Below are 19,008 nucleotides of genomic sequence, written 5' to 3' on the forward strand. Positions count from 1 at the left end.
AAATACTATGAAATCAACCATGGTATTTTTAAGAAATATAGATTTATTTAGCAGTATGGAACCTTTGGTATTTAACCTTCTAAACTAGTCAGTTTATCTTAAAACTGTAAGTTGATTTTGCTGATTTGCTGCTGATAACAATAATTCAGAAAGGAGATTTTGGATGCCAATACCCGATAGTTTGGACCGCCAAGGTTCAGGCTAAAACCGCCAAAATCCAATTGATTAGCCGTTTAGAAAAAGATCATTTTAACTTTATTTACAAGCTTTTAAAAGATAATTCAGTTGTCCATGAGACTAATGACCTTGGTATCACTAATGACCTTGACACAACTGTTTTTAGTTATTTCAATCTTTTTTTGTACTTCACACTTATATAAGACTTTATTGTCAATCTATTTAAAAACTCTTTAATTTTGTAAAGAGTATGAAATGACATCAATGATTCAATGATAAGTATAGATTTAAGTATCAATTTAATCAATTTAAAATATTTCAGATGGATACATTTTTTGTACAGGTGTTTTGGTCTCAAGAGATTATTTTACGTAAATATCTTTTTTTTTTTAGTATAAGCCATGTAATTAATGGTCAAATACATTATATACAAGATGCTCTTTTAACACTTTTACTGGCAACAAAGTCATTTGACACGTCGCGCATGGAATTCTATAGACTGCTGACGTCTTTGACAGTGCCAACTATTACAGTAATAAAAATGCATTTGAACGTATTTGGACTTTGGCATTGATAGTCATTCGCTATTTCCATGTCATTATTTCAAACTCTATGGATTATGATCTATGAAATGATGTTGGCAGTTATCCTGAATATCAGAAAAAAAACATGGTTTGATTACGAACTCTGCGTTGCGTTGTCCCATTGCATAAGCATTTGTTTATAAATAGGAAGAACTAAAGAAAATAGTAAGTCCCACAGTTTTCTTATAATTGATTAAAAAGTTATATTTGTTTAAAAAACATTGAAACATGCGGCAGTGTAAGGAAGGTATCAAAAATAGGAGGTAGCAGTGAAAGTTTTAACTTATGCTAATCAATAGCCAATCTTAAGAGCAGCGCAACATTCTCTTTAACAACATTGGCTGCTAAAAATCCCTATATATGCTGAAATTTTTTTAATATATTGTTACTTACTTTTGGATGAAATATGATAGAAATGTATGAAAATTACTTATCAGTCTAAAAAATTATCACTCTCTACCATATTGGGAATGCGGTAACTGTGGTTACCGCCAGCTCTTGGTGACAGTCTTCCTTGCCAGTTGGTAACTATTTACTGCTCATACTAGGGAATGCTCTTTTATGGCAGTGGGAATATTCCAAATGAATACATCGTAGCTAAATGAACTGTATTTTATTCGTTTTAGACAAACATAAAAAATATTTATATGTAAATGTGTAAACCAAAATAAATGTAAAAGTTTATATAAATATGAAAAAGTTCATATACATCTCTACTAACTCACTCAAATTCAGTTATTATTTATAAGTATGTGGTGAGTAATTATAACAAAATATATTTAAATGTTTACTTGAAATGATGCAAAAAATATTGTAGTAGATAACTTTATAAAAATGTAAAAAAAGAAGAAATAAGTTTACTAAAATAAAATATTGATACAAATGTGTATATACATCCTAACCAACCCACCCAAAAGATGTTTATTATTTATAAATATGTGGTGAAAAACGGAAATTTTTTATCTCATTATTTGAAAAAAAAAACACACCATCTCCACAATCCCTTTTTGTTTGTCATTATTCATTGTTTGTCTTATTGGTCAAAACAATAAGGCACACACAAACCAGGTTGTTCATCACACTGCAAACAATTTCATACCTCTTGTTTCACAATTCCCTGTGCACTACAAACTCAGCATCTTTTATTTCTTAACCTTTTCCCATGTTTTGTTTCTCTTCTATCTTGGAAGGTACGTGGTTAACACTCTTCCTCTTCAATGGCTTTGGAGGTGCGGGAGGTTTCGGTTGGAGACAGTCAACAACTGCTAGATGAAAATAATTTTTTGTTAATTACAAGAAATTCGCATTTCGTTGAAGTGGTAGTGGGCGTTCATCATTAGCATCTGCAACACGTGAATACAAATCTTCTTGTACCAGCGTATGGATTTCCTCTCACAGGGATAATAGACCATCATCTGGTCACTTCGGTCAAATCCTTCATAAAGCGATTATATTTCACGATTGGCAGAGGCTTCTTCCTTTCAAGTTGGTTGCTGTTGATTGAAGTCACTATTTCATTAATGTGTTCTGTGGAACACTCTTTTACCCTCCATTTAGCTACCAATACACTTTTGGCGTAGCGTGGACAACTGAGCTGACAACACCCGTTGAAATGTACTTTCTATCCAATCTGTGCTGCACGTATTTCTTCTCTAAAGAGTGGAGGCGAGAGAAAAACTGTTATAATAATTGTCCATGTAAAGGCTGTGTCCGCAATTTAGTTTTCCTTGCATTAGTTTTAGTACAATGTTAGCCGCATGTTCCTTGCTACCAAAATCATCAAGTACACCATAATACATAAAGAACTTTATCAAACAATGGGGATTGCACGGACTGTATAGTTTGATTCCATGTTTGTGTCTTTTTCCGTTTATGTATTGGCGGAAATACAGTTGACCACGCCAAAGTACCATGCCCTCATCAATATACACATTTTGTTGTGGGTAGTACACAGACTTCATGTTCTCATTGAATTAATCAATAAGGAACTGGACTTTAGATGAGCGATTAGATGGATCAGGATGGCTTTCTAAATTCAAGCAACGTAAGATAATCAAAAGTTGGTCTTGTGACATGGAGTTTGGGAAACAAGAAGAAAACAACTTATTCGTTTTCCAATATTCTTGGAGTGTGGGCATTTGTATAATGCCCACGTGTAAAAAGACCAAGAAAAACCAACAACTCTTCAATAGATAGGTCTTTCCACTTACCAACTCGAGAGCCGGGTACATTATGGGTCCCACAAAAAAAAACTCAAGTGCGTACGTTGCCTTAACAATTCCCTCTAAAAAAAACTATAACCACAAGCAGTGTGAAAAAACTTTAGAGATTTGTCATCTGGCTAAAGGAACTAAAATTCCTTCCTGTCTAGGAAAGGGTACACCTTTCATTCCAATCCGGTTGTGAGCTCTCCATTGGGTGGGTTGGTCTTGTAATCAGGATCCTCAACTTCCGAGTCTGTGTGGTACTCCACATCGTCCATATTGTCATTCTCAATGTCTGAACTCAATACTGGCTCTGTTGTACGCTTAGAACTTGGTTGTTGTACACCATGTGGTCCCGGGGGGTTAGATCCATTGTGTTGCACAATCACTTACTACTGTAAAAACTTTAAAAATCATTAAAAAGTCTAATGTAAAAACGAAGTGCATAAAAATGCGGGAAAAGTACCCCCCGAGGAGCAAGAAATACAGCGGTGTGTGTGATAGCTCAAGTGCTGGCTGCACACTGACCTCATTTCAGAACAAAGGCTCTGTGGTAACCATAGTTACTGCCCGCAGCTAATGTGTTAAAATGAAATCAAGCTATGTGCTAGTGTGAGTGTAATTTATTTGTTTGTTGAAGCAGCAGCCAAACTCATAGGTGAGGGTAGAAGTTCAAGTTCTCACAGCCAGCTGAGGTGTCTGACAGCTAATCATTATATGAAAGGCCTACTGGAAGTCCAACCTCTGCACTTCACCTGCCACGCTACCAGCGATGGAACGAAGCTGGAGAAAATGGATTCAGGTCTATAGATAAATATTTCTCAACGTACAAGCCATAAAAATATTTTTGTAAGGCTCAAGACTCTTAACCCTGAATCTGGCATTGCCCGATATCGGATCTTTTAATGTGACTTATGTTTTATCGATATTATATCTAAAAAAGATATACTCAAAAGTATCATTATTGGTATTAGTCAAAAGATAAATGTTTGTTTTACGTAAATAATACATTTTTTGATAAATTTAATATTCTGTTATGTTTTTAACTATTTCTTAACATTCTCTTGTACTATATGCTGCATGCTTTGTGATAAATCAGCGGATTCATTCATCTATTGTTTTTATTGTTATTTATTAATATTATTTATTTATTTTTATATTTGTTTGATGTGGTGTTGATATGAGCATGTGTTTTAGTGAGCTGTCACTGTTATGATAATATATTGCAGTTTTGGAAATTGCAATCTGGTGATCAGAAAACTTATCTAGTGTTTTTTTTGTGCTTTAGTAACATTTATTTATAAACTATTATAGGCTAAAAGTAAAGTTGGCTGAAAAATAGTCCTTCTGGCTCAGGTGCAAGAAGTCAATAGATTTGTGACAGCTAAAATATTGATAATTTATTTCTGATGGAATTTTTATCTACTTGTCTCAAGAACCATTTGAGGTACAAAATAAATTATATATACCACAAAGCTGAAGAAATGTTATATCTATTCAAAAACCCCTTTCATTTTCTCTAGATCTATAAATAGCAGAATTTTGGATTTTTTTAATTTGAAAGGCTGTCATATTGGAATGAAAAAAGTGTATCAAACTGGCCAAGATATTTATAAAAAAATAATTATATTAATTTTAAATTTATTTGAGTATTTTGTTCCCTAGTTCTTAGAAATAGAAAAACTCGTATGCACAATTTACATGTTAACAAAATGTTTGGTAAATGTTACAAGCATTTCAGAAGACTTTTTGTTTTTCTCTAGCTCTATAAATAACGGAGTGAATTCTTTAAAAGTTTTCAGGGGTTAGATATGTATAGGTCTAAGATCATTGTTTGCACAAAACTAAAACATGTTTTGGCCTCTTTTGAGACAGCTATTATTTCCACAAACCGCATTATACAGCATAACCCACACTTCTATATACTGGCATTACATAATTGTACTTATCAAAAAATAAACTTTTGTATACATCTTAATAGAAATTTGCTGCCTAACTTAACCCTTTCCACGCGGCAAACGGATATATCCGTTAGGCCTAATTTTGACCGAAACGAGGTAAACGGGTATATCTTTCAAAGTCTATTTTGTGTTATTTAATAAATTGTAGTTGCCGTGGAATCCGCTAGAGTTCAAGGGAGTGTTGAACACTTGTTCTGAAAAGCAGATGTTACAGTTTGAACCTCATTGGCGCGTCACATTGGTGGGAGGGCGTGGCTTTGTCCCTCGTGGCGTGATTTAACCCCAGTCTGCGGTGAACCATTACGCGGTAAACAGATATATCCCGGCAAGGCATATTTTAGTGTTTAACGCTGTTTTGCCATATTTCCTTATTTACTGTTTGTGTTCCTGTTGTATTTAGCATTATATTATCTTTTTATTTCGTTATTACTTTATTTGTTGTGTCATTATAGGCCTATATTGTTCTATGCAATGGCAAATCCTGACGATGTTTTGTAAAATTTGAAAATTTGTTAAAAAATATAGGGATCTGATTATTTTGTGATACTGTATTATTTTTTATTTCTAATAGCCACCACTAACTAAAAAAAATTAGAGTTGGGTAAATGTAAAAAAAATTTAAAGTTAATTACGCGTTATGAGTCAAAAGTGAAAGATAAATTCCACGTGGGAAGGGTTAACAGCCTTTGCAACATGGACCTTTTGACTATCATCGACATTGTGGTACTGATCAAGATGCCTCTTTAGTTACAAGAACACATGGTAATCACTGGGCACAAGATCGTGGCTTTATGAAGATGACAAATTGTTCTCAGCCAAATTATTCATGAAGCTCTTACATAATGAGAGAATGTCTTCAACACTGCTTGATAAATGAGGGTATTGTCTGGGTGTTTCATAAAAAAATAAAAGTTGACCATTAGATTGAAAAATAATAGCCATCTTAAATTTGGTATATATGTATTTTTATCACTAAGAAACAAGTGGGGGAACATCCTGTATGTATTGTACCTAATAAGTAGTGGAAAATTATCTATATTTAATATTTGCAGTGATAGGTTATAATCAATTTTCAAAATATGTTTCACAGGGGGGGCAGGTGGGCCATTAATAAACTACTTTGAAGCTCCACCTATTTCTCCAATATCTCCAATACTGACCAATCAGGTGGCCAGTAACGGACCAAAGAAGATAGTTGAAAATGATATCGTAAGTATGTAAATCATTTACTGCCAAATATGTTGGATTTAAACATTCAAGTCTCGTTAGGTATGGCTTACTGCAGGAATTTTTCAGATTTGTTTTTTAGAACAGTTTGTTTTGATGTGTTTACAAACATGTACATTAACTCTAAATAGGCTTTATCAATTTTAACATATAATAAAGTAGTTTGTTTTACTTTCATTTTTAAAGAAATTACATTATTAACATATAGATTGATTTTTTTAAATTTTGCTAATCACCATCAACCAATAGTCTTTCTGTTACTAACCAGGAGCATAGTGACTTTGTTGTTCTGATTATTAGAAAAGTATGGTGAAAGTGTTACAATATTATAAGATAGATACCATTTAATCTTCTGTTAACTTGGAAATGAGATCTTTACTACAATGAACATGGCTGTGCATTACTGCTACAGCAATAGCCTTGTGATTAATGAATCTAAAATCCAATAGATTATAATGGGCAACACAAAGGATCAGACAGTCGACTTTCCAAATGTTCCGGTGGCTGCCAAAGAAGCAAGATGATTGTGAATAGCAATTGATTAAGGTCTGAATGAACTTGGACAACACTCACATAGACAAATTACTCAGTAGATTGTACAGTCAAGTTTAAAATGCTTTAAGATTTCTTAGTTTTTATTGTATAGCTTATAAAAGTGTGTCTTGAAGTAACTTAAATTCTTTTAAATATTTTTATTTTCAGTAAAATTATTGAGTTCCTCATTTTTCAGGGAGGTGGCCAATAAAAAAACAAAATTTGCTTTAAATAGGGATAGTTTGGTTCCACTTCTGTTTATAGCATTGTTTATAACTGAGAACTACTAGTAAAAATGTCAACTTAGAACAGTGATATAATTATTTAAAAAGAATTATACTTTATAAGCTAGCGTATGCTTTTCCTCTTACCATCTCAAAAATGATGTTAAACAATCTAAAGAAACTAAGCATCAATTACATTAGGTCACTTTACTATCTACTAGCCAAACCAGTGAGCTAGAGAGTGCACTAGTTGTCTACTACACTCAAAGGTTCCCACTCACTAACAAAACAACTCCTGCCATAACCACTTCCATGTTCGACACTAGATTGATTCGACTAGCCGACTCTCTAAGAGCATGATTACACTTGACTAGTTGGCAAAACACATGCTAGTTTACTAATGACCTTGGTCAAAAGTTTGGTGAGTAGGACGTCTTTCAATTTTTCCCCCATCTTTTTTACAATCAACTAGTCCAGTTTGTAAACAATCTTACATAGTTACATTGATGTAGTTTACTATCAACTAGCTAACTCTCCGGCTAGTAAATAATAAACTGGCCTATTGTAATCAATGGTTTAAGATTATTTATAACAGTAAAACATAACTTGCCATCTTAATCTCAATACTTATTATAAGTATAAATATTGAGATAAAATATATTTTTTTTTCATTATATATATATAAACTCATACACGCCATGTAAGAGATCCAGGTCTGGATCCCGGCAAAGCAAGTCATTTTGCGATTCAATGTTTATTTAAAAAAATGTGTATATATATGAATAAATTAAATCAAAGTATATAATAGAATAGCAAATTACACTTTCCTGTATTTTCACAGTATCTTTTATCGATGTACTCGTTTAATAACTAAGGGATCAATGATATGCGAACGAATTTCGTTGTGACTGTTGATAGCAGTTGATAGACCGTTGAATAAGTTGTAATTTAAACTACAGCCTTCTGCTGCCTTCCTTCTGTTAATTTATCTGTAGCCACAGAGGACTAAATAGTAGTGGATAACTTTATTTAGTGTCAGTGCAGTTAACCCTTAAAGCGCTAATTTAAATTACTGTCAAACGCTAAGACATAAAAAAATATGTTTTTAAATTTCCCAATGCTAATTTTTGTTTCATATTCCTTGGTATATACCTTTATAAGAAAAAATAATAAACATGTATTATTACATATTTTTGAGAATTTTATACGCACGAAAACATTTGAAATTTTGAATAAACTGCATTGCAGGATAATGTACATAGGAACACTACTTGCCAGATTACATTACATTTATACAGGTTATTTATAATGAGTAAATTGTAACTGAACTTTCTGTATAATTAGTAAATAAAAATAAATAAGTTCAGTATAAGATTTTGAAATGTAATAATATGAAATTCAACACAAACTTATTTATACGATAGCCTACAAGGGAAATGAAACAAATGTTGTACTTATAAACCTTATTTATTTATAATAAATAAACTGGACTTGTATGGTGAAACTGGTATGAAATGCAAAACAAATAATTAAAAAAAAGTATTACACATAATATACAAAAAATGTGCTCATTCGTCAAAACTTGGATCATCTGGATTAGCCATTATAACAAAAAATTATACTAAATGTTAGTAAAAACAAACTAAAACACTATTAGAATAACAACAGACTGATTCAAAACACTTTGTTTAACAATATAACCAACACACACGTAGTTAAACAGCTGAATGAAACGAACGCGTCTGTAGGCATATGCCGCGTCACAGGCCATACAAAAAATGGCAGCAATTGCTTTCAACCCGAGTAGATACCGTCAACGTCCACCAACGGTGACAAAGCGTTTTGTCTAGTCAAGACAGTCGAAAGGAACATCGACCTGCTCTCTTACGGAACAACTGATTTTAACAACTGATTCTTCGCCAAACGTAAAGCTTTTGCGTTTGTAGACGTTATCCGCGTTTAAAGCAGTTCCGCGTCTATAGGCGTTAGCCGCGTTAATTACCAAATTAAACATTTACTTTATGTATTAAGAGTATGATTTTTGTGTGTAATATATTATCTGAAAGCAAATGCTGAATATTTAAGACATAATAATTAATGACTTTAATTTATAGTTGCATTCTGGAAGTAACTGTTATAGGTATGATTGGTATTAATTCCAATGTCTTCCTAAAAACATTAATTTATAACACTTTGATAATTTACTAACCCAGTTTTCAACCTTTGAATCAGCATTCTGGTGTATCAGTTGTCAAACAGGGTAATATGCTTAGACCAACAATATTTCTGTGTTATTGAAATAGTCACCTCCTCTAATTCTATTCTGAATAAGTTTGAGGTTAGGTTTGGAGGAATCTTATTTTCTATGTTTATTGTGTTTAACACATTCACTGCTAAGCATTTGAGTATTAGCGAAACCCCGGTGCCTATTTTTTTTTTATTTGTTTAATTGGAAGATATAACTTGCAGAAGTGATATAAAAGTATAAAAGATTATGTTAGATCGATATTTATACATTTGTTTGACATCATTATTCTGTGGGACCAATGGGTCCTGTCAGCATGGACCAATGCCCATTGAACCTGAAAATGACATTTATTATGAGAACTGTTGTATTATTTAGGAGTGTACTCTTAACCTTATGGCTGTTGATGATAGTATAGACAAGAAGTTAGGCATTATGTTCCCAAGACTCCTAAAATTATGTAATAGGTTGCGGGACTGATGGGTCCCGTTGTCCTGGCTGCGGGGCTTCGAAGATTTATACATGAGTTCACACTCAAAAACAAGTTAATTTTCACTGAAAGGCACTAATAGTATATCATTTTATAATTTACAACCATTCCCTCCCTTCTTTGTAGTTTTTAACACGTCTTATTTACAATATGTACATCACACCAAACACTTTTTGTAACTGTGCATTTTATTCTGCGTGCCACTTGTGAAAACAAGCAAGTGCACACAAAGCAGGTTTTTGAGGGCACTGACCACAGAAATATATTGTTCTTGTTTCCTTGCCATTCTTAGCACAAACAAGACATCTTCTGCGTGACACACGTGAATTGTCAGGGGTCTTCTTTGTCATCTTTGAAAGAACATGACTTGTAGTTCCTGATGGTCTGGGGCCTGTAGGAGGCTCAATTTTAGGAGGAAGCAGTTGATTTATAACTGAAAGCCTGAAGTCATACAGATTTGTTCTTGTTACATTTGAGAAGTTGTACAAGTGGAATGAATTAATCATTAGCATGTGCATGATGTATATAAAGACCATCTTACTGACTTATGCTCACATGGATAATATGCCAATAGCTGGTCATGTCGGTCTACTCCTTTCATATGTGCATTATAGTGTATGATGGGCAGTGGTTTCAATCGTTGTTCTCCTTGTTTAGTCAGGGAAACAGCCATGGTGTTCTCATGCTGTGTTGAAATATATGAAACAAGGTGTTTGTCTCGCCATTTGCTAATCATTACACCATTGGCATATCTGGCAATTGTCTCACCTTTTACAAGTTTTGCACTTTTCACATCTCGTGGTGTATGTTGACGTTCTATTCTGATTCTGTGTAGTAGGTATCATGTGCTAATAGCTGAGAAGCCAAAACAAAACTATTAAAGTAATTGTCCATAAACAATGCGTGGCCATGCTCAAGATAGTTATTCATCAGATGAAACACCACTTTTCCTGCATGGTCTTTACCTGATAATTCTCCACTTTTACCTTGGTATACTGTAAATTGAATGTACATCCCACCAAGCTCACAAAGTGAGTATAGCTTTATGCCATACTTTTGGCACTTCCCTTTTATATATTGCCTAAAATAAAGGCGACCTCTCCACAAAATTGTCCCTTCATCGAGAGAGAGCTCACGAGAAGGACAATAGACATTAGCCATCTTAGTATTGAAATAAGAAAGTAAGAACCTAATTTTGTGCAAACGGTCTGTCTCAGCCAGAACATGATCATTTTTGCAAAAGTGAATTACTCTTAAAATCAATAAAAACCGGTCTCTGCTCATAAATTCCTTAAAAATCTGTATATTAAATAGTCTGTTGGTTTTCCAATAATCATTGAAGCGATTGAGTCTGATCGTTCCCATGTGGTAAATTATGCCATTACAAATTTTTAACTCAGAAACGGTTAGATCTTTCCAGCTATTGATGCGATATGAGGGACCAAGATCAGGTTTTCCAAAAACTTCCCAAGCATATTGGTTGGTGAATGTTACTATGTTTTCAAGGAAAATAACATCCACTAACAAACTGAACCAATCAAAAGGAGAATTTTGTCCTGGTATTTCTGTCAGCAACTCATTAGTTTTTGAAAACTGAATGGAACGCATACCTGCAGTATGTACACTCCAATCGGGATTGTATTCAACAGCATCATCAGTTTCTAACTCACCGTCATCATCATCAAAATCGTCTATAGCATCCATTTGTGCCGGGTCTACTCACAGGGTCACTGTCATGGCCACCAGACGCTTCCGATTCACTTGTTGTATCATCACGAATCATTGGTAATGTATTGCAAACTATATCGGGGTCTCTAGATGTCCCAGCCATTGTTTATTTTGCTAACAACAATCACGAAATAATAGCAAACACAGCACTAAATACAACTATAACACACAACACACACAACTATAATTAGCTGAACCGAGAAACTATGCACACTAGTACAAAAAACAAAACCGGCCCAACACGCTCACTATCAGAAAAGGCCTCGTTGCAATGCTGCCAAAATAGTGCTGAGAGCAAAACAACAATGCCAGCGGGCCCGGTAGGTCCCACACACGCACCCGTGAATGGTGCCGAGACGCTCGGGTGGGACCGAGTGGTCCCGTTTAGCACTGAATGTGTTAATGAGGTATTTCTACAAATAAAGTGCATTAACACTGTACTGTGGTAATGGCACATGCTAAATTGTAATATATTCATTTCGTTATTGTTTTGAATTAAATTGTTATTAACTACTGCTAGGTTTGCATACATTTATGTTTTTATTTGGATTTTTAGCTGACACCTACAAAAATCAAGTTTGGTTCAGCTATTTTGTAGGCACTGATAAAGTGACTTGCAAATGACCATATACTTTAAAAAAATTATGGCAGCTGCTTTCACATGTAGGTGCACCTTATTTGTGCGTGCGCATTACATTTATATCCACATGCTGTGTCTCGCATTGTAAGTTGAACGTCAATAAAAGAGTAGCACTGATTTTTTATTTATTTTTTCACATAACACGTAATCTAATTTGCTTTCCAATGGTCACATTCATATAAATTTATGCATTTATACACATTCACATAATAAGAAAATACAGATTTTCATGTATGCTGTGTTTACCACAATTCTGATAGTATAGACATCTGTATGCCGTGCTTTAAGGGTTAAAAACCCACATAAACACAGTTCACAAATAAACACATGTATTTTCAAGTTGCTTGAAGTGGAAAATTGAATGAGTGCATAGACGTGTCGACAGAATGCGTAGAGCGATTAACATTATGTTAATCATTCTACTGGATCAAGACCCGCTATCATTACCAGCAGGTATTGTTCTGGGTCATTATTTGTGTGAATGTATTTGTGAACTTTATTTATGTGGTTTTTAAAATGATTTAAGGATACCACTCTGAACCGCATTCCTGATAAACAATTGAACTGAAACGTGTACAAATTCTCTGCATAACTAGCAGTAATGACATTTGATAGAAAGTAAGGACCTGTTTTTGGTTGATTTGTTCAGGGCGAACAATATGTTCCTGATTAATAACTGAATTGATGAGCCTTATTTCATTTGTCTATTATAGTGCAGTCATTGAAGCATTATTGCTCCGAATTTTTTTACTGTGAACCGAATTGCATAAAATTTTGGAATTAGGTTCATCTTACCCTTAACTTCAAAAGTGAAAATGATTTGAACTCCGCAACCACCCTGGGGGTGGTTGCCACCCCTTCTCGGGGGTGAATTTATTTTTTTTCAAATAACCTCGGATATCGATAGAAGGCCTAATTTTAAGCAAAAAATCATCTATAACGTTTTTCGAAAAATCCAATACTTTTCAAGTTATTGGCAATTGAAAATTCACAATTTTTTACGTTTTTCATCGGTTTTTTGCAAATATCTCCAAAAATATACGTTTTATCGCAAATTGTATAAAGAACACAATTGTAGCAGGTACAACAATGAACCATTTGGTTTTTTGTAAAGTACTCTAAGTGCAATATTAAGCTAGATATTAAGAATCAAAGCCGTTTTTTATTTTGTCTGAAATTTAATCGATGTGGTCAATGCCATCTAGCGGCGAGCAGATGCATTTTAGGCATTATAATAAAAAAGAGTTTTATAGTGCTTGAAATAAGCTTTAAAATGAGCACTATTAAAAGTCTTTTGCACGTAAAATAAGTGAGCTGTATTGCAAATAAGAGGACCATCTAATGTTTTTTCTTTTAAATCAATGGGTTTCATAAGTGCTATTTCCACCAAAATTAAAATTAATCGTATTCCGCCTAGAATCTACTTTATTATGAAGATTTTGATAGATTTTATCAGTTTGGCTGCTTCAGGACACATATTTTTCAAAAACGTCACGATTAAAAAAAGATTCAAATTTTTTTTTAAACACCTTTTTTCATAATATCTAAAAAAATGACGACATATACGTATAAAAGTGTAGGGATGAAAAATGTAGGTATATTTCTGACAAACAATTTGGATTTTTAGATTTTTCTGTCAAACAAAAATTGACGGAAATATGATTGTTTAAAGAGCGCGTGGCAGCGCAATCACAGCCTCTCTTAAGCCCTTTAACCCTTCACCGTTTGAGAAAAAGGTTTTTTTACTATATATTGCAATGAAGGATGTTGTAGCTCTTTTAATTACCTTTAAAATGGTTTTTTTTAAATTGTGATAGCATGAAAATTGAAGGAGTTATGGTCAAAAAACTTATATTTTTTTCTGCTTAGTAACTGAAAATTTCGGACTGTGAATATTTGGAGCAATGTGAAAGTACGCAGTATAATAGAGATCCAAAACTATTGTAATGTGTATATATATATATACATAATATGGCTCATATATTTTGGAAACGTAGGCATGAATACATACCAACGTTCTTATATGTATATATAACACATTTGAGTGAATTTTATAAAATTTGTTAATATATTATTCAATAAATGGCAATTTTTTTACTCTAAATTAAATTATTTTGAAATATGTAATCATATATATTTACTGTTTTAATTTAGGGGTAGTTTTAAGGGTAGAAAAGCTTAAGAATATGATAATCATTTTCGAGAGTGTGGAATAATATTTAAATCCTTTTCATTTTATCAAAACAACTTTGTAACAATTTTTTATCAAGAGGTAGATTTCAAGGGTTGAAAGGGGGTTAAAAATTTGATAATTATTATAGAGAATATAAAATATTACTTACTCTATACTTACATCTTTTTATGTCATACCAAAGTATTTTTTTGTGATTTTTTCAATTTAGGGGTTGTTTGCAAGGGTTGTAAGATTTTCAAGGGGTTTGAAAATGATTTTAATATGAGGTAATTGTGTTATAAAACACTTTACAATTTCACCACTTACTATTAAACATGTTTTGTAGCGATAAAATGGCTCAATGTCGATTTTTCCATTAAGGGGTTGTTTACACCCCTTAAAAATAATAGGCGGAGTTTCAGATCATTTTCACTTTTGAAGTTAAGGGTAAGATGAGCCTAATTCCAAAATTTCATGCAAATCGGTTCACAGTAAAAAAATTCGGAGGTAAGACCGTATTTTTCGCTTCAATGACTGCACTATTATTTTAATATCGGAGTATATGCATGATAAGCATTATTTAATTTAATAGATATGCATTGTTAATTACTACATACCATTGATACTAATTATCATTTCATTATGTTCAATATGTGAGGAAATATCTGAACTTAGTCTCGTAGCAGGACCCTTAAGTTATCATTCTAAAACTTTAATCACCATCTCAATAGGCAAAGCATATATATTGAGTGTGTGCCAATATGGATTTAGATCAGACAAGAATATTAATGATGTATTGTTTGACGTAAATAAGGAATTGAACGACAATATCTCAAAAAATAATAGGTGTTTACTCATATTTTTAGATTTAAAAAAGCGTTTGACTCAGTTGATCGCACAATCTTGCTACAAAAAATGGAAATGATAGGAATCTGCGGTACTGCTCTAGCGTGGTTCACTAGCTACTTGAATGACAGGAAGCAGGTTGTGTCTATATGCGGAGAAACTAGCGATCCACAAAGTGTAGACTACGGGGTAATACAAGGCAGCACATTAGGCCCAATTTTGTTTCTAATATATATCAACAATATTGCAAAAATTCAGTTACAAGGCAAACTTTTTCTGTTCGCAGATGACAGTTTAATATTTATTTCAGGAAGGAGTTGGCTAGAAGCACAGGCCAAAGCATTGAGTGATTTGATGAATATAAAACTGTGGTTGGATCAAAATATTCTTTCATTAAACATTTTAAAAACAAAATTTATGCCAATCTCTTTAAGCATTAACTCAGAATGCCCATTCCATGAATTGAAAATTCATAATAGTGGAACGTACACAAATTTAATATGTGATTGTAAGAGTATAGTGTCCTATAAGTATTTAGGTGTGGTTTTCGATCATCGTTTAAAGTGGACGGAACATGTAGCTTATTTGCAAAACAAAGTCAGAAAATACATTTATGCATTCAGAAGATTAAGTGACATTTTAAGTGACAAAGAAATTAAAACTGCGTATTTTGCTTACGTACAGTCTCTATTATCATTTGGAAACATTGCATGGGGAGGAGCTCGAAAATCGATCCTTAAACCTCTTTTTGTTATTCAGAAAAGTATTTTAAAAGCAGGGTTTAGGAAAAGCAAGAGATATCAACTTACAATCTTTTTCATGAAACATCAATTCTTTCCTTGCGCCAGTTGTATATAAAAAGTATATTAACAAACATATATAAACATTTTTCTTCACTTTTCTCCTTAACGTCACATTCTTATAATACCAGGCACTCTAATAGAGTGGGGATCTCTGTAATACCATTAATTAAGTCATATTCAAATACTAACTCATTTTATATATCTCAGACCTTATTTAGAAATATATGTAACAAATTTAGTAATTTTTCTTTATTCGAAACCTTGTCTATTGAAATATTTAAACATAAAGTTAAAAGTTTTCTACTGCATATTGGACTTGAGGAGGCCGAGGCCTTGTTACTGTCCGAGTGTGGGCGGTCATGACCATTTCTTGTACCAACTGTTTATTTACTCATGATTATAATTTACCTACGACTAACTGCTACAGTAGACATTACTGAATACTACATTATCTCCCCCTTCATTCCCACCTTCGGCTGTAAACTTGAAAAATAACCTGTTGACAGGTACTGGAATACACTGATGGCAATGAACATTGTATTTAATAGAGACTGCAGTAGCTTTGGGTAGAGATATATCAGTGCTACATTCCTGGGATATAAGTTTGTATATACATACTAGGTATTAAAAATACGACTCTAGCCTACGCACAGGCTGCTTGCCCATGTAGGCTAATTTCCATACGCTATGTATAATACTTTTAGTGATTTATTGTTCGTATATTAATTATCAATTTATATATTGATACTAATTGTAATAGTATTGTAATTATAATGGAAAATAAAATTTCTTTCATTTCTTTCTTTCATTTCATTTAATTTCATATTCAGTCACTATTTGGTTACATAAAAATAAATTTATAATTAAACAGTTTATGTACCTTTTGTTTTAATATGACCTACAAATTAGTGAATGAGGTTAACGATGGTAATATTTGTATTATATATATAAATATATATATTTACATTGAATAGCAAAAACTTCTTAGTAAAAGAAAAATACTGCTAAAAATTATTCGGGCTGATATGTAGAAGTGAATGTGCTCCTGTACAGGACCGTGTGCCATGGCAGCAACTAGTGATGACACCACCGCAGCACATGCTGGTGATAGAAAGGATGCACTCGGGGGCTCGCAGGTTCGTCGTGTTAGATCTGGGTTATCCGGTCCTGCTCACTGACCTGTTCGTGCCGGCGTGTCCTGACCTGCTCAGCCTGTCCATCGACCTGTGGACGGTCTCGGAGGAGCAGGATGCGCAGAGGCTCGTCGTTGCACCGGACATCACCACCAAGACGCTCATCATGAATGATATCCACCCACCACCCGTTGTTAGATTTATCAAGGTATAGTGCTGATACTCATAAAAATAATAATGTATTACATTATATGTTTTGTAATTTTTAAAGAAACTCTTATTAATGATATAAAAAAAACACTCTCAAATGGGTTTAAAATTTGTTGATTGTCGATTGTATTGTTATATTCAAACAAACTACCGGGTGCTTCATAAAAATGTATACGCACTTTAAACTATCGTAGTTTTTCCCGCTCTACAAGGCTAATGTTATATTTCTTCGCCAGGTGGCAGCATAATCGTCCCTTTATGTTATATTGTTAGTTGGAATTTGTAATATCAACATGGCGGACGTACGTTTGAGTTTTGAAGAAGGTAAGCAGGTTATTAAGTGGTACTGGAAGTTTGAGAATGTAAATGAAGTTCAAAGACAGTGGAGAAGGGATTATGATACAGAACCACCTTCAAGATTAACAATTACACGCATACGAGACAAATTCAAAGTTCATGGAACAGTGTGTGATGTGCATAAAGGTCATTCAGGTCGACCTCGAACAGCTACAAGTGATGAGTCTTCAACGGCAGTCTTGGAACTGTTTCAACGCTCTCCTAACAAATCTTCGGGGCACGTGAAAGTGATGTAAGTGCTAGCAGCGTGCTACGCATTCTGAAGAGAGGCAAGTATCGTGTTTACATCCCAAGGCTGGTGCAACAGCTAAGTGACGACGATCCAGATCGAAGGTTGCAATTTTGTGAATGGGTTCACGAGATGGTGATACGTGAACCGGAATTTATGGGTAGCATCATTTGGTCGGATGAAGCCCAATTCAAACTTAATGGAACTGTCAATAGGCACAATATTGTGTTTACTGGGCTGAAGACAATCCTCACATTACAATTGAAAAAGCTGTAAAATTGCCTGGTGTAAATGTGTGGTGCGGTTTGTCTTTAAGGGGACTCATTGGACCTTTTCGATTTGAAGGTACTGTAACTGGTATTAATTACCTAACAATGCTTGCTGATTCCATATTTCCTGCCATTCGTGCATTATACGGTAACAATAATTTTTATTTTCAACAAGATGGTGCCCCGCCGTACTATCACAGGGACGTACGAGATTACCTGGATCAAAATTTGCCGGGCCAGTGGATAGGACGCAGGGGGCCAATCGAGTTTCCAGCACGCTCTCCAGACATTACACCACTGGATTTCTTCTTATGGGGCACAGTAAAAGATGAGGTGTACAAACGTAAACCACATAACCTAGACATTCTTTGGAATGAGATTCAAGCTGTGTGTAGAGAAATCTCATTGGACGTTTTGATACGATGTACAGAATCAGTGGTGACTCGTACTCGGAATTGTGTTGATGCTGCAGGCCACCAATTTGAATAGTATTAACATTTGTTATTTACGTTTCATTTACATTGGACTTTAAGCTTTCTAATTTCCTGAAATTTTACTTTGTAGAACGGTAAATAAATTTTCTATGGAAGTTCAAAGTGTGTATACATTTTTTTGAAGCACCCAGTATTATTGTATATATGGCAATTTTCAGAATGCAAAAATAGTGACGGGTAAAACCAGAATTTCGTAATCTTAAATCCGACTCTGAATCATGAAAAATCAATTCCCGATTCTCAAATTTTGAATCCCTATCACGTTTTTCAGACTAAGTACGACTTAAACAAAGTCTATCCTATTCAATTTCTGCCATTTTTAAACTTTTGGAGACAGTCCAGTAATATAAAAAGTAATTTAGGAATACCACTCTATATTGTAAAGAGATTTACAGAGGTTCTGAGTAATGGCTATATTTTAGGAAAGTAATGTCTCCTACCTTTTTACTTTAATTTGATAGATTGTAATATGGCTGTATA

General features: G+C 33.7%; 1 protein-coding gene across 1 annotated transcript in view; it reads left to right on the forward strand.

Annotated features, from left to right (window-relative positions):
* Positions 1–19,008, forward strand: part of LOC124375106 (baculoviral IAP repeat-containing protein 6-like) — a gene marked incomplete at its 3' end in the record, with an annotated part of 39,996 nt that overhangs the window by 13,180 nt on the left and 7,808 nt on the right. Inside the window, exons 6-8 of the mRNA XM_046833217.1 lie at positions 3,606–3,767; positions 6,017–6,135; positions 16,890–17,177. Of these exons, the coding sequence (XP_046689173.1) occupies positions 3,606–3,767; positions 6,017–6,135; positions 16,890–17,177 (569 nt within the window). The remainder of the gene's footprint in view (positions 1–3,605; positions 3,768–6,016; positions 6,136–16,889; positions 17,178–19,008) is intronic.

Source organism: Homalodisca vitripennis, unplaced genomic scaffold (genome assembly GCF_021130785.1).
Source record: "Homalodisca vitripennis isolate AUS2020 unplaced genomic scaffold, UT_GWSS_2.1 ScUCBcl_13249;HRSCAF=23390, whole genome shotgun sequence".
NCBI lineage: Eukaryota > Metazoa > Arthropoda > Insecta > Hemiptera > Cicadellidae > Homalodisca > Homalodisca vitripennis.